The sequence below is a fragment of the Eschrichtius robustus genome, chromosome 5, assembly GCF_028021215.1.
Source record: "Eschrichtius robustus isolate mEscRob2 chromosome 5, mEscRob2.pri, whole genome shotgun sequence".
Lineage (NCBI taxonomy): Eukaryota > Metazoa > Chordata > Mammalia > Artiodactyla > Eschrichtiidae > Eschrichtius > Eschrichtius robustus.
Genome location: NC_090828.1, coordinates 34,505,827 through 34,533,408, shown reverse-complemented (window position 1 = coordinate 34,533,408; position 27,582 = coordinate 34,505,827). Strand labels below are relative to the sequence as shown.

Here is a 27,582-nt window from a genome sequence, read left to right as displayed (position 1 = left end):
GTCATAAGATATTAAGCTCTGAGACAACTTCTTTACCTAGAAAGCTGTGGTAGGTCTTGGTTTAACATCTTGTTATTTCAAATGCCTGTTGTTTTGAGGGAAATAACTATCACTAATCACAGAAGATGATAGGGTTTACCAGTTGATTTTTCCCCCCATAGATGGTCACAAGGTTATGTTATGTTTTTCAGGGGTGAAGATATTCTCACCATCCTCACCAAGGTGAACTTTGAAGTAAGCAATAAGGATGACAAGAAAAATATGGGCAAACAGATGCCACAACCTACTTTCACACTGAGAAAAAAACTCTTCTTTCCCCTTAATTGATGCTATTGTTTAGTTGCAAAACTAAACAATAGTTAAAATGCTGCTATTTTATTCTTTCCTTTTTTTTTTTTTTTTTTTTTCTTGATAGCTGGAAGGGGAGAGAATGGGAGTCAGGACAATCTAATTTGCATGCAAATTCAAGCTAAATCTGTGGCTTTGCAATAGCTAGACAGTCATAGCTGTAGGCATGATTTTAATTGTGTTTTTAATTTGATGAAAAAGTTTAAAAATGAACTTATAGTAGATACAAAAAGTATAGTAAGTTTAAAAGAAATGTCAAAGATCACTGAGGGAGATATTTGTGATCTGACCTAGCAAAGGAAACCCCTCGTGTGTTGAGGTTGAGGGTATAATGCTCCCACATCCAGCCTGATTGCTGCTGGTGAGTGTGACAAGCTATCCCAGAAACATGTGAGCTTCCTCTCCTGCGCCATGAGCAGACTTTGCTTTTCAGTGGTGAAAGACACCACTGTTTAGACTTAGATTTCAAAAACCTAAGCATGATTTTCCTTGTTTTTATTACTCATAAGTACAGTATTCAGCTCACTTTTAAGAGAAATGATGTTAATTGGATATTAACTTGACTGTTTTGTACTTCCAGTCCCTCCTTTCCCAAGCCATCTTGTACACTAATTTACAAGATTTTTTAAAATACAAAATTAAAAAAATTCTTGTTTTAAAAACTTTAAAAATTCTAAATGTTTTCAATTTCTTTAGAATCTGTTTCCAAACTCCCTTTTCAGCTTTTATCTTAACGCTCTTAATATACATGCTTCTGTGTTGTTGAAAATGATTTGCTTTTTTAATAGCCATTCTGTGTTCGTTTTATGCATTTGCTCTTTCTTTGTGTGTTTGGTTCACTTTAAACCTTTAGTAATTACGTTATCTTTCAAAGCTAAGTTTAAAAAAAAAACGTAAAAAATATTTTTAATAGAATAAAATATAATTTTATCTTACTATTCCTTGGAGATTGTTTTTGTTTATTTGTTTTGTTTTGTTTTTGCCAATGGAATCTAATCTTACAGGTAGAAAATGTTTGGATCACAGATATGTTTTCCTTGAGCCTCCCAATGTTGGCTCACACAATTGTATTTTTAAAAATTTTCTTGTATGTATGTATGTATTTTTTTATTTATTGCCACTGCATGGCTTGCAGGATCTTAGTTCCCCGACCAGGGATCAAACCCGTGCCCTCGGCAGTGAAAGCACAGAGTTTAACCACTGGACAGCCAGGGAATTCCCTCTTGTCCATATTTAAAAATTGGGAGTTGTCACATAAAAACCAGAATACTTTCTTTCTTTTTTTTTTTTTTTTTATAAATTTATTTATTTTTGGCTGCATTGGGTCTTCGTTGCTGTGCGCAGGCTTTCTCTAGTTGCAGTGAGTGGGGACTACTCTTCGTTGCGGTGTGTGGGCTTCTCATTGTGGTGGCTTCTCTTATTGTGGAGCATGGGCTCTAGGCGTGCGGGCTTCAGTAGCTGTGGCATGCGGGCTCAGTAGTTGTGGCTCGTGGGCTCTAGAGCGCAGACTCAGTAGTTGTGGCGCACGGGCTTTGTTGCTCCGTGGCATGTGGGATCTTCCCAGACCAGGGCTCGAACCCGTGTCCCCTGCATTGGCAGGCGGATTCTTAACCACTGCGCCACCAGGGAAGCCCCCAAAAACCAGAATACTTTCTTTTGAAAGATTAGGATATCTGACCACATTTACACCATGCTCCTGTTTGGCAACAATGGAATGGTTTTACCCAATCCCCATAACTCTCGCCCCACCCCCCAATCCCCCACACCACCCTGCCCAATCCCCTCCACTGAGGCTGCTGCCAATTACCTCTTATCACCATGCTTGTGTGATTGTTTTTTTCTTATGTCCAGCCAATTTCTCTTATTTATGTTGCCTGCCTTTTGGGCATTTGAATTCTGGGGATGGTTTAGAGAAGGTGGCAGGAATCGTCAGAAATTCTTCCCAAATCATAGGTTAGGGGACATGATTGAGAGGTAGGGGAGTGGGGACACATATAAGAGAGAAAATGTTTGGGGGAATCAAATCAATAAATTATCTTTCTTGCTAGCAAAATGTCCCAGGGGGACAAAAGGTGCACCACAAAATATCATCAACATTTAATAGAAAGAAGTTCTTCAGGTCAGTGTCTTCGTTATGAAACATGTAAAGGTGGAAGAGAAATTAATACAAAGCCTAGAGAAAGCTCAGCTCTAGGTGTGAAAAAAATCACTTTTCAATGAAGAGTCATGAAAGTCTATGTAATTGAGATGAGAATTCAAACATTCCCAACCACTCAGAAGAAAACAAATTTTGAAAAGACACAAGTAGACTCAAGGCAACCCAAGAACTAAACTCACCATATGCATTTCTCGAGAAAACCTCACGGGAGTTCTTAAGCCTACAAAGATGGTGTTCCTAATATCTTTGGAGATAGAGAACAATTCTTCTGCTCATGATTCTTGTGTTTCATTGCCACCATCTTCTAAAATGTCAGAATTATGCTCGTAAATAGTAACAGAGGTCGATTTCCCAGATCGTTCATCAAAAATTTCTTCATTTTTGGCAATTGTCTTCTGCCTATAAAGAGAAGATGTATCATCACTATAGACTCAAAGGGTAGAAAGGGGTATAGGATATTTGAGAGGCAGAGAAATGTGGTTTTATTCTTTCACTGGTTGGGGGGGGTCTCATTCATTATTTGCAGTGGTTTTGAATTTAGTGAGACATGAAATTTGGATTACCAAATTCCCATATGAGGAATTTTCTACATAATTAACACAATGAATAACGTCCCTTTATTAAAGTATTGACCAAAAATTATTTCAATGATTTAAGATGCATCTTCAGGTAACAGAATAATTTCTGACCTGAAGTTGATTTTCATAGGAACCAAATGCAGGTGCATCTAAGGGTAAACCATTGACACCTAAATCCCTTGTAAAAAATTAATAAACAGAAACCTCAGTTAAATAGAGTAGGGAGACCAGAAGGGGGAGCTCTCATGCCCTGAGATGGTAGCAGAGCCCAACAGGAAGAAAGACTCTTATTCTTTCCTGGTAAGAACTCAGCCAATGAAAAGCCACGGACTCTTTGTTTACTATAGCCCTCCCCACTTACTTTTCCCCTCTATAAAAGCATTCTTCTTCCCTTGCTGTGTGGGGCCTTTCATATGGCTTGCCATGGTTGCAGACCCCAAATTGCAATTTTTTGCTGATCCCCAATAAACCCATCTTTCCTGGAGAGATAACTGGCAGTCTATTTATTTTAGGTCAACATTTTTGGTGGTCCATATGGGGACCAGAGAAGATCCTCAATGGCTCTGGGCTGGTGAGCAAACAAGTGTGGTACCCACAATCAAGCCCATTGAGTTCACTGTTTTCCTCAATGACCCTGGAGGTTGAAGGTACATCTTTCTCCTGGATCTGAGCTCATGCCCTCTTTGCCATTTGAAGCTCTCCAGGCTTTATTCAGGATCTATTTTAAGGTTTTATCTTTCTTGTTAAGGCCTTGTTCTATGTGCAAGTACTTGTTTGGCACTTTGGCCTGATTTTGAGATTAAACTGTTTCTACTGAAGCTGGTTGAGAAGTTGTCAGCCCATTCCTTTGGGAACAGGAGCTGCTTCACTGAAACTGTGTCAGTTCAGCTGTTGGCCCATTCCTTTGGTACAGGGGCGGTTCTCTGGAAACTGGCTGAAAACCCTCTGGTCTGGCTCCTTTGGGATCAAGCTCTTTCCTTAGAACTGGCTGGTATTAGCTTGTAGGCTGTTTGAGTTGCAAGCTGTTTGAAAATTATTCTTTTATTCCAGAGAAAAACCTCTGAGAAATGGGACCCCAGTTATCTAAATATTTTGATGTTGCCCCCCACCCTCACCGCAGGGACTCCAGCCAATTCTATGTTTAAAAACTGTGGTCCTTCCTCATGTGCATTTCTAGCTAAATGGACTGACCCAATCAAAGGCAAGTTAGGATCTCAACAGCCATCACAGGGAACTTTTGAAATCCCCAAACTTAATTTTCCTAAAACCAAATTGGACCACAAGAGTTCAAAAATTTCTAGAACTGAGTGGAATGCTTATTTTGAGGCTGCCAAATATTATCAGGAGTCTAAAATTGCCTCTCTGCAAAATAAGATCTTAAGGTTAACTGAGGCAAACAAATAAGTAAAGAAAGATAAAATGGCTCCTGAAGCTTCAAGCTCTTGTTCTTTGGCTTCTTTGTCTCAGGCTCCATCTCTGACCCCATCTTGAGTCTCTCCCTTGGCTCCTCGTGACCAGGCTCTGCCTCTGGCACCATCTTCCTCCTTCCCTTCTATGCTACCTATACTTCCTCTATAGCCTTAGTTCCCCTATACTAATTCCTTTACTGAACTTCCGCTTCTTTCTGAAATTCTCCCCACTCCTTTTTCCTCTGAACTTGTCAGAACCTGTCCCTTTAAAATTAAGCTGTCTGAGGATCCAGAGCCTTAATTTCTCATACTCCTTGGACTAAAGCTGAACTGTGAACCATAGTCAAAGATTCACCCAAAGTAACCAAAGACCCTCACAGATTTGCTCAGGAATTTACTATAGTCATTCGAACTTACTGACCTGGTTTCTCTGACTTATATCAGATAGTTCATATGCATGTTGGTGAAGGTCAGGCCCAGCATTTGATGAAAACTGCTAATTGAGGAAATCCTGACAGGTCTCTAAAATTACAACCAAGAAACCTGCTAACTTATTACATGGCTTGAGCAACCACTAGGCGACTCCATCACGTGACTCCTAGGGCTTTTCCAAAGCCTGTTGATTGGAAGAAAATTCAGGCTTGCACACGAAAATCTGACAAACCTGTTCATGATGATTACAGTTGACTTCAGATTGTTTTTAAAGAAAATTCTGCTCTTCCTATAGAGGTTGATTCCACCCAGGAAGCTTTTAATTCTATATTTATTAATGGGTTGAACTGGGATCTTTCCCTTCTATAAAAAGGAACAGATGGAATGGGAAACTACATCCACTCTGGATTTAGTGAATCTGGCAAACCAGTGCTCTCACACTCTAGATGACTCACCTATAAGGAAGATCGCCAAAATTCTTAACGTTCAACCCCAGAAAATGGAGTCTCCTAAATGAGACCAGAACCCTCCTAGTTTCTCCTGTTATTGCAAAGAGCCAGGACTTTGGAAAAGAGATTTTACAAATTCAAGCACTTCAGGTACATTTAGCCCTCTAACCAGTCTTTCCAACATCCTCCCAATTCTCAATGATGGGGCTCCAAGGAACTACAGGGGCTCTTCCCAATCCTCCCTCTTAATCGGCTTAGAGAAATATTTCTCCAGGTTGGGGATGAATCTCTTCCAGTCCTAAAAGACATCAGAGCCGCACTCTCAGTGCTCAACCGCACTACTATAAAGCAGCCCCTGCATCAGAACACTAAAACAATTCACATAGTGGTGATCTCTAATGAGCCGAAAGAGATTCCCGTCTCTGAACCTATTTCCTTTCATTTAGGTCCTTTGAGACATACACACCCTTTTCTCCTTAGTTCCTCTGTCCCTACCCATTTATTAAGCTGAGACTTCTTAGAGAAGTACCTTGCTGGAATTTCTTTCTCCCAGAAGGGGGAAATAATTCTAGAATTTGACCACAGTCATCAAAGAAGCCAACCAGGTGAATTAAATGACCCTGTGACATCTTTTATTTGCTCCATCTCTCACTGCCCTAGAACTGATTTTGGAAACACTGATTATTTGTCCCTATTGAATTAGGAGCTACCATCCTCCTTATGGGCAAAATCTCCAACTGATATTGGCAAAATTCACAGTGCACCTCCCTTCAAGATTCAGATAGATCCCTCAATACCTCTTCCCAGAATTAATCAATACCCTATAAGTAAAAAAGCCCTTCAAAGCATAAAGCCTATAATAGAAGATCACAAGGCTCAAGGCCTTGGATTTAACAATAATTCTCAGTCATAAAACTGAATAAACCCAGAGACTCTCAGATAAACCTCCTGTGTTGTTTTGCATAAAAAACTAAGAGAGGAAAGGGAGAGGAGTCTCCCAGCATCACTTCAAATGAAATGAGCTCAGTAGATAACTTCTGTGGCCAGCATATCCCCCTCCTGACACTGCCTGTGCCTTGATTTCATGAGGGAATACCTAGATTCATTTTCACCTATTCCTCACCCAATGCCACACAGCTTTCGGGATCTTAGTTCCCCGACCAGGGATCGAACCCAGGGCCCCTGTAGAAGTGCAGAGTCCTAACCACTAGATCGCCAGGGAATTCCCATCCCTTCCACTTTCTAAAGATAACTCAGCCACGTCTTTTTGAGCAGCATCATTCATACCTTAGATGAATGTTTTCTTCTGTCAGGTGCTGTATGGTATATTTAAAATTTTCTTCAGCTTCAGCAAGCTTGGTCTGGAGTGTTTTCTCCAGATTTGCCACCATAGCTTTCTGAAAGACAGGTACATTTTAATAGCCATCTTTCCCAAATTAGAGTCACCCAGAGCAGAGCTATATGGCAGAGGCTTCCTCCCTCCAACTCCTATCCCCACTCCAGCCAGGACTCACCTCTCTCTGGAGTTCCATCTGGGTTTGGTAGAGGGTTGTGTTAAGTGATTCTAGGATAAGAGCTTGAGCATGCAACTCTTCCTCTATGACCTGTGTAAGAAGAAATTGTTTTTGGACATCATGATGATGTCTACCCATTTATTCTCTTCTCCAGGACACCTGGATTCGAATATGAAAGCATCAACTTTAGCTACTCCTTCTCCTGCCCTGTTACTACGCCCTGTTCGTTCTACTTCCTCTGTGTCTCACTCATCTATACCCTTATCTTCAGCCTCACTATCACCGCCCTAGAGCCAGCCCTCACCACAGCTCACATGGGTTGTTAAAATAGCTACCAATCATCCATTCATTAAACAAATATTTGTTAAATAACTAGTATGAATTCCAACTACATGACTTTCTGGAAAATGCAAAACCATAGAGACAGTAAAAAGGCCAGTGGTTGCCAGGAGTTAGGAAGGGAAGCAAGGGACGAATAGGAGGACTGAGGACTTTTAGGGCAGAGAAACTATTCTGTACGATACTGCAAAGGAGGCTACATGCCTGCGACAAAACCTATAGGATGTACAACGCAAAGAGGAAACCCTAAGGTAAACTATAGACTTTAGTTAATAATAATGTATCGATATGGGTTCATCAACAGTAACAGATGTACCACACTAAGGCAAGATGTTAATAATAAAGGAAATTGTGCGCGCGTGTGTGTGTGTGTGTGTGTGTGTGTGTAGGGGGAAAAAAATCTCTGCACTTTCTGCTTAATTTTTCAGTAACCCTAACACTGCTCTAAAAAAATAGTTTGTTAATTAGGGGAAAAAACCCCTGCAAAACCTACTGCTGTATTAGGCATCAGGAATATTATGATGAACAAGACAGATAAAGTTCTTACTTTTATGGGGATACATCCTAGTGAAAGAGATGCAAAAAAATTAAAGTAAATAAAGTAAATACAATAAATAAATTGAAAACAAACCAAGGCTGTGGATAGAAGATGCAGTGTAAGTGCAGGGAAGGGATAAGTGTGGAATCTGCTTTAGATAGATGCTGGAGAGACTATAAAAATGAACCAGATGGGCCTCAGCTTTCAGGTGCAGCCCCATTTACCTCCTACATGTCATCAGGGCTCTTTGCATGAAAAGAGCATTCTCCCACGATGTATAAACTGGAGAGGTACCATCATTTACTGCAATGGCATTGGGCAAAGCACTGTACCAGGTAATTTTGCATTCTTTCATTGATTTAGTCATTCAAAAATCACTTGCTATGTACTGAATGTCTGTGATATGCCAGACAGTATTCTAGAAACTGAGGAGCAGTGGCAAAGAAAATAGACAAAAATCCCTGACTTCATTGAGTTTATCAGGTTTGATGGTTATAAGTCTGTGTAGAAAAATGAAACAGGAGAAAGGACGTGCTGGGCGGGTTGTTGAGCCTTTAAGTAGAGTAACCCCTGAGAAGGTGGCATTTGAAGAAAGACCGGAAGGAGGTAAGGAAGTGAGCCGTGTGGATATCTGGGAAAGAGCTTTCCAAGAAGGGAAAACACCAAGTGCAAAGACCCCAAAGTGGGAGCAACCTGGCCTGTTAAAGAAACAGCAAGAAGTCCAGTGCCACTGGAGCTGCATGATGGAGGGAAGGAATAGAATGAGATGAGGCTGGGGAAAAGAACCACCAGCAGGCAGAACCATCCCTGGACCAAAACAGGACTGGGAAAATTCATGCTTCCACCAGCCAGAGTACAAGACACAGAGCGCTGCGTAGCTTACTCAGAGGGATACTGTCTCAGTAGTAGGGAAAAATTAGCCCTAGATTAAGACTGCTTTAATTTTGCCTAACAAAACTTAAAACCAAGGCTTGAAAAATCAAACTGTTTCCAAGTAACTGAATCCCAGAACAAAGCTCAACGATATTTAAAGGAATACAAAAATATTTAGCACCTAATAAGGTAAACATCACAATGGCTGGCATCCAATAAAAAAATTACCAGACAAGCAAACAAACAAGAAAATATGACCATACATGAGGAGCAAAATCAATTAATTGAAACAGACCCAGAAATGACACAAGTGATAGAATTAGTAGGCAAGCTCATTAAAGCCGTTATTATAACACAGTGGGTCTACTTTACACCAAAGCCCATCCCTTTACCTTGTGGGACATTGTGGTCTGTTTGCCCATCAAGGGTGAAGCCCTGCCTGGGCTCTACAATATCATGGCATGCTTTCATAATGGCTAATCTTTTCCCAAACATGTCCATTCTGGATCCAAATTAAATTCTCAGTGGAAGAGGAACTACAAGGCAGTTTGTGGGTTTAAACAGTTTCCCTTCTGGTGTCTCCCTCATGGAAGTGCTGTAATTTGTCCCAGAAGAAAAGTTCCTAGAGAGGCTGGCGGGGGGTGAGGTTCACTCAGAGTTTTAAGGAAAGGCCTGAAGGCAGCATTCCCAAGGGGCAGTATTGTACTTTTCAGAGTTCAGAAGGAAGAATCTGGCATTTTACCATTTAAGGTCCTTTTGTGGTTTGAGCCTTACGAGAAATGGGAGGCATTTAACATTGAAGATCACACAGTATATTGTGCATATACTTGTTCAGATCTGGCTCTAAAAAGACAATGGCTTTCTTTTTCAGACAGTTCTAAAATCCTTTTGACTTATTGAATCCAGCAAGCTCAGCTTTAGATCTTCTGTTTTTTAATGGTTTGGGGAAAATTATCATAGATTCCATTTTATTGAGAGTGTATCATTTTAGTGATATATTTGTAAGAGGCTAATTTCACAGGAAAAATGAAAAAGCTTACCTCTTTGGTCTTTCTCAGCTCCTCTAATTGCAAGGTGTCCCTTTCGTGTTGTTTTAAGAGCTCCTAAAAATAATTTTATTTGGAAAAGGTCAGCACTGGGGTTCTGGCACTTCTTTCAGAAAATTAAGAAAGCCGGAATAGGATTCAGGAATATAATATTCACCAAAGTTTAGATGTTGCTTTAATGAAGCACACATTATAAACTAATGACATGACATGTTGAAGTTAAATAATGAAAATCTTACTCATGTTCAACCCTAGTGCATCGAGAAATATTAAAAGAAATCATATTTTCATTAAAGCCTTTTCTTTTGTTTGGGTACAGATTTAATACTGTTAATATCCAGTTCTCCACAGATTGAAGTTTATATTCATTGTAATCCCACTCAAAATACCAACAGGCTTTCTTGACAAGATAATTATAAAATTTATATAGAAATACAAAGGATATAGAAGAACCAAAATAATCTTGAAAAGCAAGAGCAAAGTTGGAAGATTTTTCTCCCCGATTTCAAGCTACAGTAATTAAGACACTGTGTTGTTGGCCTAAATATAGACAAATAGTTGAATGGAACAGAATGAAGAGTCTACCCCCTGCCCCCTCAAATACAACAAAGACACCAAGGTAACTCAATGGAGAAAGGGACATCTTTTCAACAAATCATTCTGGAACAATAAATATCTATATGGAAAAAAAAAGACCTATGGCCTTTACCTTGCTCCATACACAAAAAATATTCAAAATAGATCATAGAATCATAAAAGCTAAAATTAGAAAGCTTTTTAGGAACTAGAATATCTTCATGTTCTTGGAATAGGCAACAGTTTCACAGAAGACACAGAAAACTGTTACCATAAAAGGAAAAAATTGATAACCAACTTTCATCAAAACTGAAAACTTCTGTACATGGAAAGACAACGTGAGCAAAATGAAAAGGCGAACCACAGGCTGGGAGATAGAATTCGCGACATGTATGTCTGACAAAGAACCTGTATCCATAGTTTAAAAAGTACTCCTACATACCAATTATAAAAAGATAAGCAACCCAAGTTCTTTTTAAATGGCAAAAAACTTGAACCAAAGCTTCACAAAAGAAGACATATAAATGGTCCAATAAGCATATGAAAAATTGCCTGACATAATCAATCATCAGGGAAACTAAAGTCACAATGAAATACAACTTCATACCCATTGGAATAGCCAAAATTAAAAGAGTGGTAATACTAATTGTTGTTGATGATATGGAACAACTGGAATTCTCATATAGTTAAGATGCAAGAGTAAAATGGTACGACGACTGTGGAAAATATTTTGGTAATTTGTTATAAATTTAAACCTATCCCTACTCTAGAGTCCAGAACTAACACATCTAGGTATATACCCAAGAGACATGAAAGCATATGTCTACAAAAATAGCTATACAAGGGTATTTATAAAAGCTTTATTGGTAAACGCTAATAAATGGAAACAACCAAAATCTCCAAAAACAGAAAAATGGTAAACACATTGTGTGATATTCCTACAAAGAAATACTACTGTGCAATAAAAGGAATAAATTGCTGATATGAACAATGAATGGATAAATTTCACAGAAATTATTGAGGGGAAAGAAGCTATACACAAAAGAGCATATACTGTATGATTCCATTTATATGAAGTTTAAAAACAAGTAAAACTAGTCTATAGTTGTAGGAATCAAAAAAGTGATTGTCTTGGGGCTGGTTTTGAGGGAGATAGGGTTTATCTGGAAGGAACACAGGCGTGCTCTCTGGGTTGATGAAATATTCTAGGTCTTGATTTGGGCGTTGGTTACATGGATGAACACATTTGTCAAATCTCATCAAACACGAGCTGTACATATCCAAATTTGCTTAGTCGAGTTTGCAACAGTGCCCTTTCTCTTCAGTTACAGTCAAGGATGAGAAGGCCATTCAGAGACTGGGATTTTGGTAAATAGGGAATTTTGGGTTCTGTATATGTTTAGCATTCTATTATTTCCTGTTAATTACAATTTTCAGTCCAATAACCCTGTGGTAAGACTGCCTAGATAAAGGACAGCAAGACTGAGAGTCTGCTTGCATAAATTTCCAGGGAAGCTGGAAAAGGAGGACCATGCCCCAAAAGACAAAAAGTTTGCCCCATTACAGAGGTCCCCCTGGGAACCGGAGGTCCCACCCAGACTGCACTTTCAACCATTGATGTGCTTTGGGCTGTTACCTCCTTCTCCCGATTGAAGTTCTCAAAGATAGCACTGTAGGAGTCATGTATTTTCTTCTTCTCTTCTTCTGACTCTAACTCAAATTTTTTGGTTATCTTATGTTCTGTGGAGGTGAGGAAATCACATATATGGGTAAATGTAGGAAAAACAGACATGGAGAGAAAACCAGAGTATCTGAAGATAATAGAAATTCCAGACTGGGTCAAACTCAAGGTACTTCCAGCCTGGTGTCTAACCTCTGACTCTCACCTGGAGATGCGTGAGAGTGAGGTGAACATGGAAATGGTTTTCCATCACATCAGCCTTATGGGATTTACTGCTAATGCCTCTGGTTCTTTTTGTGTAGTTTATTTTGGATCTGTTGCTTATTATTTTGTGCGTTCCCTCTGCTGAAGTAACCACTATGTGTTTTTGATACCCTTATCTTAAAATACAGCTCTTGGCTCATGTGACTTTTCCAGCAATAAAATTTATTCTGTACTTAGCCCTGGGGCAGAGCTAGGCTTAAGTGGATTTGGGGGACAGGGGAACCTGCCGGCAGAGCCCCAGTACTAAACAGGGGGAAGGACGGGTGTAGATCTTACACAAATTTCTTCTTCAGCATCGTGGTGCTAGGGGTGGATAGGGAGGCAACCCCCGGGCTCACAAGATAAGTCTGGACTGAGCTACACTATGAGCAGCTAAATTCTGGTCTTCCAAAACTGCTCGTAGCATCTTAGCATAGACTCTGGCAACATGGGATGAGTGTAGTACGAGTAGCTGGGAGTCTGGGTGATGACGTGGGCTATGCTACACCAAGATTCCAGGTAAAGACTCAAAGAGGAGCAGCTCCACACCCCATTCCCCAACCTTGACTCCAGGGTCTTCATGCTACCTCCTGGGAGTCCAGGGTGGGAAGGGCCTTAAGGATGACCTTTCCCAGGGAGTATCTGCATTTATATGAGTGATTTGTGAATATCAACTAAATCTGATCTGAATTGTGTTGGGCTAGGATGTGGAATAGGTTTATAGAGCCCCCAATTCTACCTCAACTAGTCCTCTAGGTCAGGGAGCAGTTTCCAGAGATTTCTCTCTCTTTTTTCCATTTATTAAGAAGCTCAGTGGGGGTAGGAAAGTCTCCTATAGGGCACTATGTATGAGCCAGGCTCTGTGCTAAGTGTTGGAAATATTAAAAAAAATACACAGCAATATATGACTGTATCAAATCAACATGTTTTACACCTTATATCAATCCTTATATCAATTAAAATGTATCTCAATTGAAAAATATATCAAACATGGCTTCCTTTAGGGGGCACGTGGGAGTATGGACTGTGTTGCCCCTCCCCCAACAAGTGAATATTTGAAACTAATTCAAGAGCTTTTTTTCTGGAACTTCGGGGTCACCTGTACCCAGAAAACAAGTCTGCAATCCTACAGATGTCCACAAGCTCGTTCCAGCCCATGATTGCCAAACTTGCAACCAGTGAGTTCTGGATGGTACAGTTTAGACCCTCAGGTGGCTAAACTACATAAAAGACTCTATCCTTGTTGCACTTTCTTGAAGACTCCAGGCACCTTCCATTCAGGAGTCCAGCCATGCAGCCCACCTGTCATCCTTCATGACTTCAAGGCTGCCTTCCTCAAGTTGAGACCAAACTTAATGCCAGTTTGTTGGTGCATCTGTCATCAAAAAGTCTAAAATTCCTGTACTCACTTTGCCGTAACAGGATCTTTTCCCACTCCAACTTCTCATCCTTCTCCCATTCTGCCTTCTTCTTTGACCACTTGTCCTCCATTTCATCATAAATGCTGTTCTGTGGAGGTACAAAGGTACCATGAAGAAAAGCATCCTGAAAGGCTGCACCCTGGCCTGAGGCTCAGCCCTGAGCCCTTTGCGGCTTCCCTCACCTGGGACCCTTGCTGGGGGCCCCATATGGTGACTGATGGGAGTCAATTCCAGCCCAGTCACCCAAGAGCCTGCAGAACCCTGAAGATCAAAGAAAACTCTGCACAGCGTTTGCCCTGTTGGAACTGGGCTTCCTTTGAAGACAGGCAGTTGAGCATGTTGCAGATGCTCGTGTCAGCTCTCTCTGAATCATGAATCACTCATCAATAGCACAGGGGGAAACAAGGGAAATGCCAAGCTGTTAATTTTTTTATCAACTGTCATTGTTTGCCTGGGACTGAGTTGTTTCCTGGGACTCCAGACTGTCAGTGCTAAAACCCAGAAAGTCCCTGGCAAACCAGGACCAGTTGGTCACCATAGGATGGGGGCTTGCTGGCCCAGCCCTTCCTCTGTCCACTTACCCCCTCCCACTCTTTCATCCCCCTAGGATGAAATCATGCCCTAATTCTGGTTTCCTGGGGCTCCATCAAATTAGCTGGCTAAGTGGATGGGCTATGTTCTGAGGTACTCCCTGCTCTGCTTGCTAGAGTTAGTGCAGAGCGACACAGTCCTTTTGGATGGCAATTTGGCCAAATGCATCAAAGGCCTTACAAGTGTTTATTCTTTTTGACCCAGTACTTTACTAAGATCAAAGATGTTACAAAGTACAAATATCAACAGTGGTTGTCTTGGGGTGGTGATAGTTCATTCTTTTTGTTGTTGCTGTTGTTGTTGTTGTTGTTTTTTAATTAATTAGTTTTATTTTTGGCTGCGTTGGGTCTTCATTGCTGCGCGCAGGCTTTCTCTAGTTGCGGTGAGCAGGGTCTACTCTTCGTTGTGGTGCGTGGGCTTCTCATTGCGGTGGCTTCTCTTGTTGCGGAGCACGGGCTCTAGGCACGCAGGCTTCAGTAACTGTGGCACACGGGCTCAGTGGTTGTGGCTCACGGGCTCTAGAGCGCAGGCTCAGTAGTTGTGGCGCATGGGCTTAGTTGCTCCGCGACATGTGGGATCTTCCCGGACCAGGGATCGAACCCATGTCCCCTGCACTGACAGGCAGATTCTTAACCACTGTGCCACCAGGGAAGTCCCTGTTGTTGGTTTTTGAATTTCCATTTTTTAAAAAACAATGAGCAGGTATTACTTTTGTAATGACAAACATATTTTTCAACGGGCTCCTTTAGGGTCTGGGTGACTGACATGTCCTGCATGGGTGCCATCACAGTCCGCAGGTTCCCTCTTCTCCTCGAGGGCCACTTAGGTTCAAGGAGGCTGGGAATTTCAGGAAATGATTTTCTGGGCAAGAGCTCTAGATTCATTTCAACGTCATCAACCAGGAATGAGCCTTGCTTCTCTTTCTCTCATAATCCACCAAGGAGCTCTGAATCTCACCTGATATATATGAAACATATTCTTCAAATACTTATATTCCTTTCCCATCTCCTCTGGACAAAAGGAAAACAACAGGGTCATCATTATTCCTCTGAAATACATGTTTTCAAATTCAAATGAGAGCTCTCCTGCACACTGTCCGTACCTCAAACTCATCCTGTCGGTGGTGAAACCATGGTGTTGCCTTAGCAATCACTCTGGAAGCTTATTAGAAATTTAGGTGGCCGGACCCCACTCTAAACCTGCTGAGTTTCAGAGGCAAGGCTCAGTATCTGTCAATAATATGCTTCTCAGGTGATTCTGATGCACCTCAAGTATGAGGACTAATCCCTGGGGGCAAACCTACAACTGAGGGAAAAACAGAAGCAAAACCTTCTGTCTTTTTAAAATAACATTCCTAGTGTACCTTGGTTTTGAAAACAATACATGTTCTCTTTAGAGAACTGGAAAACCAGCAAGGTACAAATATCGTCTTTTAAAAATGTAAAAGAACGGAAGGAGATTATAGAAATTCTTCTCCCTGTGGCTATTAGTTTATAAACTCAGAATTCTGAAGGGTACACACTTTGTCCTTCCCAAAGGCAGCATAAATAACGGGATAAATGGCCCACACAACCCTTACAGGTTTTAAGGCCATACAAATCATAGTGTGCCTGTTAGAATTTAATGAAACACCATCATTTTACAGGTGAGGAAACTTGTTGAATTGGAACAGTATTACGTTTGTAGACCTTTTAAATATACTTTAAATAGTGCTTTCACATTCTTATCACTCTGATAAAGGCAGGTATTCTTGTCCTTGATTCCCAGATTGGGAAACTAAGACTTAAGGAGATGAAGGGACTTGCTCAGACCCCAAAACTTGGCCACAGACCCTTCTAACTTCTGGGGGGTAGGGAGGACATTGCTTGACATGGTTTCCCTTTTTTCAGTTTCATTCTCAACCACTTGCTCTTCCTGGGCTTGAGAAGGAAACCTCGAAAACCTAGCCAGAGTTCACCCATGGCCGTGGGAGTTCCTCCGCCCTAGATCTGCAGGGTCAGCCTCCGCCCCCTCATCAGGGTCATTTTCCCAGGTCCCAACCGTACCTAGTTTATCCTGGGCAGCCAACTTCTCTGCCTTCAAGGCTGCTTTGTAGTTTTTCTCCAGCTCACTGAGCTGTGCTGCGTGAGCCTCCTCGAGCTCCCTGTGGGACCCCAGGAGAAGGCCACAGTCATCTGTGAAAAGTTCACCTGATCCCACCTCCCCTCCCTCATGCAGGCAGCTGGTGGGCAGGCTGCGGGGCCCTCACTTCCTGACACATTCTCCTGACATCCATCCAGAAAAGGGTGAGGAGATCCCTGTTTTCACCATCCACTATTTTGCATGGAGACATCAGGGACCCATGGATGCCCCCCAACAGCACAGTCTTTGCTTACAATCCTTTTGGGAAACTGTGGGCTGATTAACACCCAGGATAATTTTAGAGCCCAAGGTCTCTCCAGCCTCCATTCCAGGAGGCAGATGTTGGCAGTGTTCAAGAGGAGTGTTAAAATAAAAGGCCATATGGGACTTCCCTGGTGGTCCCGTGGTAAAGAATCCGCCTTCCAATGCAGGAGACGCAGGTTCAATCCCTGGTCGGGGAACTAAGATCCCACATGCCGCAGAGCAACTAGGCCCTCGTGGCTCAACTAGAGAGCCCGTGTGCCACAAACTACAGAGCCCACGTGCTCAAGAGCCCACGTGCCACAACTAGAGAGAAGCCCGCGTGCCACAAGGAAGAGCCCGCATGCCTCAGTGAAGATCCCGCGTGCCGCAACTGAGACCCGACGCAGCCAAAAATAAAAAATAATAATAATAAGTAAATAAAATAAATAAATATTAAAAAAATAAAATAAAAGGCTGTATGAGCTGTCAAGCCAAGAAAAGACATGGAGGAACCTTAAATGCATATTGGTAAGTTCAAGAAGTCACTGTGAAAGGGCTACAGGCTGTATGATTCCAACTATGTGACATTTTGGAAAATGCACAGCTACGGAGGCAGTCAAAAGATCAGTGGTTGCCAGGGGTTAGTGGGGAGAGAGGGATGAATAGGCAGAGCTCAGAGGATTTTTAGGGCAATGAAATTATTCTGTATGATACTATAATGGCGGATACGTGTCACTAAATATTTGTCAAAACCCATAGCATGTACAGCATCAAGAGTGAATCCTAATGTAAACTGTGGACATTGGGGGATAACGCTGTGTGTCAGTGTAGGCTTCATTGATTGTAACAAACGTCGCATGGTGGTGTGGGATGTCAGTGTTGACAAAAGGCTGTGCAGGTATGGGGCCTGGGGGTATGTGGGAATTCTCTCTACTTTATGCTCTTTTTTCCTGTGAACTTAAAATTGCTTTAAAAAATAAAGTCTATTAGTAAATAAGTCAATTAATTTAAAAAATTTTTAAAAAGCAAGTTTGTGACACTTAGGAAGACCTCTCTCTAGCAGGACTACTGGGGCTGCTCTGGTGCCCAGCAGGAGGTGTGGAAGGGGACTTTGTGGGTTTTCTCACTCTCACAGACAACACACCTCCTTTTTCTTCCCCTTGGTTTGTCTCTGCAGCTCTGGCTCCTGCCCTTCCCATACCTTCTTCCCATTTTGCCCAGACCTTGACCTAGTAGCCAGGGACAGTAGAGGTGAGAGGAGGAAGAGGAGGGGCGTGGGGAGAGACCAGGCTGAGAACAACAGTAGTTTACCATGGAAACCTCCTAGAGAACCAAAAAACGGCTCTTCTCGGCAATCAACTGAAAGGGAGATTATAATTGAAATGAAATTTGGATGAGAAATTACAAAGCCAGGAATAACCTTCTCCGGGCTGTATTTTAGTGACCTCAGATCAAACCATCCTGCTCTCCAAAGACATGTCTCTTATCTCCCCTACCCCTCGCCACCCAGTTCCATTTGACATTGTCTGAAATCCCAGTGAACTGAAATCCTGCAAGGATGCAGGAGCCTTAGGACCTTCAGTACACAAGAACTTGTGCCAGAAAGCATACCTCCTCTTGCTTTCAAAGTTCTTCTGCATCTCAGCACAGCGGAGATCCATCTCATTGGAGAGCTAGAAACGAGGCTGGCATTAACAAGACAGGATTGAGGACCCCACTCCCACTCCAACCTGCAAATTCTGAGAAGCCTTCCCATTCATGGGGTATGCCCCTCTCCCCAAGCCTCTCCCGTTGTGTTCGGCAGTGCCAGAGAGCACATCGTTACTGAGGGAACGGAACAATTCTTGCCTCGCTCTATGTTGTCTGGTACATAATCAGTTCACAAAGGGTGCATGGAAACCATCCCTTTCACTATTTTGTGGGCAGGTCTGGTCTCTTTGGCTGGACTGTAATCTCTTTGCAAGATCATGGTCTTTGGATTTTTGGATACGTAATTCAATTGAGCAATCGTTTATTGTGCAAAGGGCTTGACCTGGAGGAGCCAAAGAGGCCTGAGACTCAGACCCTGCTTTGATGAACTTAAAACCAGTGTGGAGGCAGGAAGTGCTCAGTTCCAGGTGAACCTCCCTTCTAACACACACATCGGGTCCTCTGGCCAGTGCCTCAGGAGGAATAGACACCGCCAGCCGAGACAAGGCCTCGGGGCCAGCACACACCCCCTTCTGCACAGTCACACAACAATGTAGGGTGTTCACAGCTGGGAGAATTTTAAGAATCACAATCTGAGGTCCCTCCATGGAAATAATCTCTAAATATGTCTTCAGCAGGGCCGATGCTTCAGTGACTGAAAGTGTGCATTTTGCCCAGTAACCCACCACAGATGAGGTGAGTGATCTCATGCAAATTATTTAACTTCCTGAGCCCCAATTTCCTTTCTGTAGAAGGTGACCATGAACTTGGCAGGGTTTTCAGGAAGGTATAGGAATGACTCCTCAGAAGGGAAGGTCTCAGCCTGAGTCCTATGCTGGGTCACTATAGGATTCAGACACATCTGGTGTGTATCAGAGGGTGAGGGGCTGGCCTGCTGGGAAGCTACCCTTCACACATGGGTTCGGTAACGGCAAGCGAGGCGGGGTGGGGGGGCGCGGGGGCTGGTGGCAGGAGGGGATGGGGAGATGGGGAGGAGAAAGGAGGAGATGGGAGGAGAGGGGAGGACATCTAAGGATTGCTCTGATGTATCATTCCAGTCCAGGCCACCAGACGCCTCTGCTTAGGGCGGAGAAGAAAAGTCCGTGATAAAATGAATGGTGAATTTTAAAGGAAGTGTTACCAGAAGCCCCAGGGAACACGAACAGTGCAAACTGAAATCAGCAGATTCTGGAGAGTGGGCTTAGGCAGTTTCACCAGCAACAGGAAGTGGTACTGGAGGCTTCTGGGCAGCTTTTGAGCAAAACTGAAGTCCTGGTCACGCTGATGCGGTTACCAAGAGCCTCAGCAAGGTCTGAAATTTAACTCACCGCACAGGCCACAGCCAGCCCTGCTGGAAATGGCTGGCGCCCCCTAGTGTGGAGAGGACAGTGGCACTGAACATGCCAGAGGCTCCCCGAGAACTCCCGGAAATTGAGTTAGGCCTAGAGGAGGGACTTGAGTTCTTGCGATTATGGATGAGGATGAAGTCAGGGCTGTTGCCTGGACAGCCTGGCTCCCATGAGTAAGGTGCTTGGCCTTGCCTGGAACATAGCAGGTGATCTGAAACTATTGGCCCTTCCCCTTCCCAAAGAGATGTTGGTTAACTCAAGGACCACTCACCAGTTTTTGGGCAGAACGATGGTCTCTGTTCATTTGCTCTATTATCGCTGTCAGCTCTGAGATCTGTTCTTCTAGGTCAGTAATGATAGCAGTCCTGCGGGACAAGTAATCCGTCATCCATGCAGCTTCCAGGCCGTGCCAGTCAGGGCCCTCCCTGGGCATGGCTGGCTCTGGGCTGGTGAGAGCCAGGCCATGTCCTGCACCTGCTCCATCACCATGGGGGGTGGGGGGTAGGGGCAGAGGGTGGTTTGGAAGAAGGGATTTGGCAGTAGGGTGGCTGAGCCTCACACGCAGCCCTTTTGGGGAATCTGGCCAGAAGTGAGCAGGGGTGGTCTGGTGACCCACTGACTAGAAGGGAAAGAGGAGGATGCCAGAAATCTATGAGGATTTGACCTTGACTCGGTAAAGATACTTGAAATGGAGGAGGGAGAAATTCAGAGGATTAGGAAATTAGGTGGAGGAATAGGATTGATGCTGACAGTGACTCATAGACAAGGAATGGGCCGGAAACAGGACAAAGAGGGGATTTAAGAGTGTGGATTTCAGAGTAGATTTACGGATTTTTGTGTTTCTGAGTCTGAGGACTCCATGAAATCTGTAAGGTTACTCAGCTCTGTTTGGCTGAGCTGGAGTGAACAGAGTGGCAGGCAGTGCAGCAGAGATGAGGTCCTTGATTCCTGAGGGCGAGGAAAGAAGAGAGAGGATGTAGGAGGAGATGGGGAAGGAGGAGATATGAATGAGCGGTTTAGCAGGTAGCACGAAGAGGATGTGGGGGCTGACTTTACATGGTCCCGGAGGATAGAGAGTGGGTGGGCCTTGAATGACAGAGGGGGCGGCAGCGTGCCCAGCCAGGATGGAGTCAGACCAGAACCTTTCACACTGCACCTCTCAGAGGCGTAAACTAAGTGGTATCTTTCTACTTAATGGAAAAGAGATGCAGGCTTTGGCCTCCCAGAAACCCTGACCTTACTCTCAGCTCTCACCCTTCAAGTTCAGACTATTTTATGAACATTTCATCTACTCATTACCTCCAGAAACAGCTAGTCCCCTTCAGTGTGAGGGACACCCACCCAATCATTCTCCAGATCAGCTGCCTGACTCGTCTGTCTGCCTGACTCAGATGGGCTCAGAGCAGAGAGGTGGGTGCAGAGGGGAGCCGGCGCCAGGCTGAGGAGTGAAGGGACGCCGTGAACTGGGCCCCAAGTAAGGGGTTCGTCCTTGAGGCCAGGCTGGGGTGGGGCTGAGGAGCTGGATGTGGGTCCAGGGACATTACCTGGAAATTCTGACTTTGTCCATGCTGTCTGATTCTGAATGCTTTTTCCTATCAGACATCTCATCTCCCAAGGTGACGGAAATCTGCTCTCTATTCCGAACAAAGCGGTAGCCAGGTGACATGTTTATTACTTCCTGGGCATCAAGGTGGAAGATAAGGTATACTGCAGACCTGGAGTGCTGAGATTGCTCCAATCTTCTGCTAGCGCCCTACTCACATCTTACAAACAGACACGTGAGGTGGGATTCCCCGTCCCAAGTTCCCCCCGTGCCCTCCCCCAGCTTACCTCTCTCCTCGCACCCAACTGCAAGACGCGGCTGGCTCCTGAGCGCCCCCATAGGGCTCTCAAATTCAGCACGTGCACAACCCAACCGCTGACCCCTGCCACCGCTCTGCTTCCCAGCCCACATCCTCCTCTGCGTTCTCCTTCATGGCCAGAGGCCAGGAGAAGGCCAGCCATTGTGGAAACCCCTCAGGTTTTGGAATTAGATGGGCCCGAGTTTAAATCCTGGCTCTGCCACCAACCATAGTTATTCAACATCTCCGTGCTTCAGTTTCCTTATCAGAAAAGGAGGATAATACCTCTTCTTCAAACGGCTTTTTTTGAGGAATAAACAAAATAACATAGGAGAAAATGCCTAGTTCAGTTGCAAACAAAACAAAACAAAAAACCCCAGAAAACATTCTAGTCAGTTCCTCCATACCCCACGAGACACTAGAAGTCATTCATCTGGGCAGGGCTACCAACCAGCATAGTCCAGGATAAGATGTACCATCTTGAGTTGTGCAGGACACCCCTGCAGCCCCACGAGTCCTGTCACTGCTGTCTCCTAACTGTATCTCGACCTCATCCTCTCTTTGCCGCACCCCTGCCCCTGACATGGCTCAAGACCACTGTCATCTTTCTCCTTGGCTCCAGTGATCCCTTCCCAATTGGCCTCTCCGCCTTCAGTCTGGCTCCCCTAAAGTTCATCATCCTCTCCACCTGGAGGGCTATTGCATATTTGTTTATTTTTTTTTCCTGACCATTAGGGGACTGCGTGATCCTTGCATTAAGAGAGGTGGGGCAGGGGGAGAAGGGCGAGGAAAATAGACAAAAGCAGAAAGCAGTAAAAAGCACCAATAATATCCCACCGGAGGGTCTTTTTTCTAAAATGTAAATCTGACCTGGTTCCGTGCCTGTGTCAGACCCCTAAAGGCTCCCAGACACAAAAAGGATTAGGCCCAAACTCCCAGGCAGGTGTCATGTCCTTCTGGGTTTGGTCTCCACCTCTTTCTCCAGCACCCTCCCATCCCTGCTCTTCTCAGGGGTCCTGACGGTCCCTCCCCCACCCTTTGTGGGTTCCCAAGTGCAGCAGAGGGTTTCCTGCATCTGGGCATGAGCTCTACCCTGGCCTGTACTGATTGTCACCGTCTGGTTTCCTTGAGACACTCTTCTCACCCTACACAAGGCAGCAGAAATAGGTAATTAAATGCCCTCTCTGGGGTCTGGCTGAGCTGAGTTCAAGTCTTGGTTCTGCCGCTTACCAGCTACACATTAAATGCAGTAATTACAGTTCCTCCTCAGAGGATCATTGCACAGATTCGAGGAGGTAAACATGTGTAAAAGATCCATGCCTGCACACAATAAATGTTAGCCCCACTGCCCGCTTCCCGTTTTTACTCACACAAGGTAATTCATTGCTCTCCTCTTGTTTTCCTAAATGGATTTTCATTCTGCAAGAGAAAGGTGTGCTCAGAAAGCAACCGGAGAGCAAAGAAAAGTTCCAAGCTTAGGAGCTGCACCCTGAGCCTGCCACTCATCTGTAAAAAGTGACATTACCTGGGGGATCTCTGTGGTCCCTTTCAGCTCTCAAAATAGTCTACTTCAGGAAATAGGGAATATTTAAGGGTCCAGGGATCGTTGGTACACAGATTGTGATGAAATGGTGGGTAGTAAAAAAGTGGGAAATCAATCCGTCACTAGTCTAAGAGCAGAACTATTGCTAAAGCAAGGCCAAGAGACTTGGCATGAAGATCCCAAGCGCTCTCCTATGAGCACAGTGTCTAATCTTCGATGCACACATTTTTAAGTGACATCTGTGTTGTCTGCACACCTGCCTTCGTGTTTACACTAGAAATTGGTGCTCTGGGATCCTGAAAGTGCCCCTTAAATGAATTCAGGACAAGCAAAGTGTTACTATCCTGAGATCTGGCATTAACCCTGATTATAATTAATTTTCGTTTTCAGTTACAGAAACATGAGCATGATATCAGGTACTCAAATATCACAAGAGTGTTTACAATCGAGCTTACCCGGGACGTTGAAAGAGCTGAATAAGAGTAACTAGCTTCTGATGTGGTGACATGAAATGCAAGGTGGATGGGGTCACCCTTCTCGGAATCCTCTGATGGCTTCCCATCTGTTACCGGCTAAAAGATCGCCCCCCAACCCCACCCCGCCAACCTCCCAAATTCACCGGGCTGAAGCTCGAACACCTGCTGTCTCAGAATGTGACTATATTTGGATATACGACCTTTAAAGAGGTGACTAAGTTAAAATGAAGCCACTAGGGTGGGCACCAATCCCATTTTACTGATGTCCTTGCAAGAGAGATTAGGACACACAGAGAGACCCCTGGGTGTGCAGGCACAAAGGAATGACCAGGTGAGGAGGCGGCAGACAGGCAGCCATCTGCAAGCCGAGGAGAGAGCCCTCACCAGAAGCCAACTCTGCCAGCACCTTGACCTTGGACTTCCAGCTTCCAGCACTGTGAGACAATAAATTTCTGTTGCTTAAGCCACTCAGTCTGTGGGGTTTTTTGTTATGGCAGCCCTAGCAGCGAATACACCATCCCTTTCAGAGTAACAGCCAAAGTCCTGACAGTGGCCAGCACAGTTTACTGTATGAGTTTCCTACTGTTACTATAACAAATTACCATAAGTTTAGTGCCTGAAAACAACACCAGCTTGTTATAGTTCTGGAGGGCAGAGTGTGAAATGGGTCTCTCTGGGCTAAAATCAAGGTGTTGGCAGGGTCGTATTCCTCCCGGAGGCTCTAGAGGAGAATCTATTTCCTTGCCTTTTCCAGCTCCTAGAAGCTGCCCCCGTTCCTAGTGGCCTTGTCCTCTATCTTCAAAGCCAACAACGGCATCACTCCAACCTCTGCTTCTATTATCACGTCTCCTTCTCTGACACTCTGACTTCCTCTTTCATGTGTAAGGACCTTTACATTTACGTTAGGCCCACCTGGATAATCCAGGTTGATCTGTCCATCTCAAGGTCAGCTGATGAGCAACATAATTCCATCTGCAATCTTAATTTTCCCTTGGCAAGTAACAGAACAAAGTGGTGGTTTCCAGGAATTAAGACATGGACTTCTTTGTGGGCGGGATGGGGGGTGTCATTATTCTGCCGACTACATTCAGCATCTCTGCTGCTTCTCTGAGCTCATTTCCCAACACTGTCTCCTCACTTCCTGCACTCCCTCCACATGGGCCTCTTTGCTTTCCAGGAAAAATCAGATGTGCCAAGCAAATTCCCACCCAGGGCCTTTGTACCCGCTGTTCCCTTGGCCAAGAGTGCTTGCCCGAGGTGCCAAAGTGGCTCCTCCTGGCTTTTTACACAGGGATTGCCCTGACTTCTCTGTATAAAATAACAATCCCACCGTCACCATCCCCTCCTCCCTATGCCTGTGTTATTTTTCCTCGTAGCACTTGTAGACCTTGGATGGATTAACATGTTTATGGTCAATGTGAGTCCCTGAGAGTGAAGACTTTGCCGTGTTCACTGCTGTCCCCCTGCACCTGACTCAATGTATAGCAAATAATAGGTGCTCAATAAAAATTTTCCAAATAAATAAATAAATAGAACACAAAGATTCATGCAAAGGCCTAAAGCTAAGTTACACATCTAAGCTTATAAATATGGATTAAAAACTTTAATTGATGAGTAAAAACAGAGCTGCAAGCTACAGAAAACCTTAGACATGGTAATCGGGAGAAGGGTGAGTCAGCACCATAAATCCACGGGAGGCTCTTTGCCAAGGAAGTGCCCTTTTAGGGCAGGGAATGGCTTTTTGGGGCACTTCCACTGAGAGCTCCTTTGAAGTGACCTTGAAACCTGTGGGGTCAGAGGACCACAGAACCCACTTGTAGGAGCTGAGGTCTGGGGGGAATCCCAGCGGGTTCTGGCATTTCTCTGACATACCTGGCAGCAATTAGCTCAAGTCAGGAAGGACTGTGAAAGCCAAGAAGGGAGATTATTTTATTCCCATACCTTGAACCGTTCCTGTCCCATGGACATAAAAATACTTACTTTGGGGCGACAACAGATTTTGTTATTGGTTGGGCATAATTTTGTTTTTTTGAAGCTGGAGGAGGAGGAGTTAGCCTGAAAGTGAAAAAGGAAATAACAAGAATGAGAAAATTGGAAATTCAGAAACCAGGTTTAGCATTCCCTGGTAAGGGAGATCCCCACCGTGAACCCAAAGTGGAATATATGGTCTGATAACGGGAATCTTTAAAATCAGGATGATCTTGGGGAACCTCAGGCTGAAGGCCTTGGCACTTGTTCATGGACCAGGGGTTCCCGGGCCAGCAGCACAACTCATCCCCTAGTTCTAGAAGCTCTTCGTCCCCCATGGAGAGCCAGCTGCCATGGGCCCCTTCCCTGCTGCGCTAATTCTGAGACTTTCTCATTGAAAATGACGCTCAGCCCCGGCAGCACTGCCAAGAGCGCTGTGCAGCCTACAGGCTGTGGAAAGCTGGGCTTTCTGGCCCTCTTGGGATTCTGCTGCCAGGTTGACTGTTTCGGAAATCTTGTGAGAGAAAGATGGCTGTAATGGAGCCCAAGCCCCCAGGCTCCACTCCATCCCAGGTAATCCTTACTTGGACTTCATTGGGGAGGTCTTTCTTGGTGGCTGAGGGGTCTCGATTAGTTTCTGTGGTCCCAAGTTCCAGGGATCCCAGCAGGTGCAGTAGACGAGAGGGTTGGGGTACATGGCAGGTCAGGGGCCGCCTCAGCTGCTAGGTCAGGAGGCCCTTGCTGAAATGGGAAAACAGCAGCAGAGTCACAGTGTTCAGAGTCAGAGCAACAATACTTAGAGACAAATTGGGAAGAACCCAGGGAAGGCCCAAAAAGCACAGATGACAGATTCTGGAAGTTGTCGATGTGGTACAGGGTCTTGACTATAGAATAACACCTCACCCCTTGCCACCTAGGAGACTTGACTTGAAAGCAGTGTCACGTTTGATGTAGTTGAGTGCTTACTATGAGCCAGATCCACAATAAGTGATCGGTTACTGTTATGCCAACTTTACAGACGACGATAGTGAGGCTCAGAGAGGTCACGGAGGTAGCAAGCTGAAAAGCTGGGAACAAACACAAGTCTATCTGACTCCTAAGCACTTGCTCTTCCATCAGGTCACACTAGCTGTCTCTAAAGCGAAGAGAAATCCCTGCAGCAGGTCCTTCATAGACCTTTCTGGAAAATCAGGTCTGTTAGTCAAATTATAGTGCAAGCAGATCTTTCGATTTCTCTTTCCTGGTCACCTGCCTGAATTACACAGTCAAAACTCTTCTTTCTTGACTCCATAAAAACAAAAACAAAAACAAAAACGCGTTAGGAAGGTTTGCGTGAAAGACAACTGTCAGATAAACATGGAGCCTTGATCACACTTGTTTATCTTCTTTCTTTTCCAGAACCCCACGAAAATGAGAGTAAAGATTAAAAGAGATTTAATTCCACAGAAACAAAGAGAATGAGAGAGGAGACGATATGGCACAAGCGATGTCAGTACATGCTTGGCACCGTAACTCCCTCACGTAGCTTCCATAGGAACCTGCAGCCTACATGCCTGCAAAGGGCGTACAGACCAGCAGGAACCAATTTCCAGGTGAAAGCTCCCTAAGACTCAGGATTGGAACTGGTAGATTATCTGATGATCCTGATGAATATTTGACAGATATGTTGGAGCACATGGTAGGTCAAATAATGTCTCCCCAGCAAAAAAAGTCTATGTTCTAATCCCTGGAACCTGTAAATATGTTACCTTACGTGCCAAAGGGGGCTTTGCTGCTCTGATTAAGGATTTCCACCCCCCCCACCATGCTTTTTTTCCCCTCTAGTTTATTTTTTATTGAAGTATAGTTGACATACAATATTATATTAGTTTCCAGTATACAATATAGTGATTTGACATTTACATACATTACAAACTGATCATGATAAGTCTAGTAACCATGTCACCTTGTAAAGTTATTACAGTATTATTGACTATATTCCATAGGCTGTACATTACATCCTATGACATTTATTTTATAACTGGAAATTTGTACCTCATGATCCTCTTCATCTATTTTGCTCAACTCTTTACCCCTCTCCCCTCTGGCAACCAGTTTGTTCTCTATATCTATGAGTCTGTTTCTGTTTTGTTTTGTTTGTTCATTTGTTTTGTTGT

At 44.0% G+C, this 27,582-nt stretch overlaps 2 protein-coding genes across 4 annotated transcripts in view; one reads left to right on the top strand and one right to left on the bottom strand.

The window, feature by feature from the left end:
- CASP8 (caspase 8) overlaps positions 1-1,081 on the top strand; it is a 30,537-nt gene extending 29,456 nt beyond the window's left edge. For 2 of the 3 annotated variants that reach the window (XM_068543831.1, XM_068543829.1), the window contains one exon: positions 192-1,080. In XM_068543831.1, coding sequence (XP_068399932.1) covers positions 192-327 — 136 coding nt within the window. In that variant the 3' untranslated portion in view covers positions 328-1,080. Of the gene's footprint in view, positions 1-191 lie in introns of all 3 variants that reach the window. The other variant, XM_068543830.1, reaches the window with a different exon arrangement.
- A 1,697-nt stretch (positions 1,082-2,778) lies between these two features.
- On the bottom strand, positions 2,779-26,123 carry FLACC1 (flagellum associated containing coiled-coil domains 1). The gene is made up of 14 exons (XM_068543828.1): positions 26,011-26,123; positions 25,439-25,513; positions 22,810-22,858; positions 21,143-21,276; positions 19,870-19,963; positions 18,172-18,233; positions 16,242-16,339; positions 15,154-15,206; positions 13,594-13,693; positions 11,897-12,000; positions 9,679-9,741; positions 6,889-6,978; positions 6,662-6,771; positions 2,779-2,905 (listed from the first exon to the last, which is right to left on the bottom strand). The coding sequence occupies exons 1-14, from the start codon at positions 26,121-26,123 to the stop codon at positions 2,779-2,781; spliced, it is 1,272 nt and encodes a 423-aa protein (XP_068399929.1).
- Positions 26,124-27,582: the final 1,459 nt, after the last annotated feature.

What these genes read in the sequence shown, in the direction of transcription:
- FLACC1 (XM_068543828.1), bottom strand. Translation starts at nt 26,123, where the DNA reads ATGTACCCCAACCCTCTCGTCTACTGCACCTGCTGGGATCCCTGGAAC. An exon ending in AGCTGAGAAAGACCAAAGAG is followed by an intron (nt 6,979 to 9,678) that starts GTAAGCTTTTTC and finishes CTTCTTACACAG; the next exon opens with GTCATAGAGGAAGAGTTGCA. An exon ending in AGATGGAACTCCAGAGAGAG is followed by an intron (nt 6,772 to 6,888) that starts GTGAGTCCTGGC and finishes CCTGTCTTTCAG; the next exon opens with AAAGCTATGGTGGCAAATCT.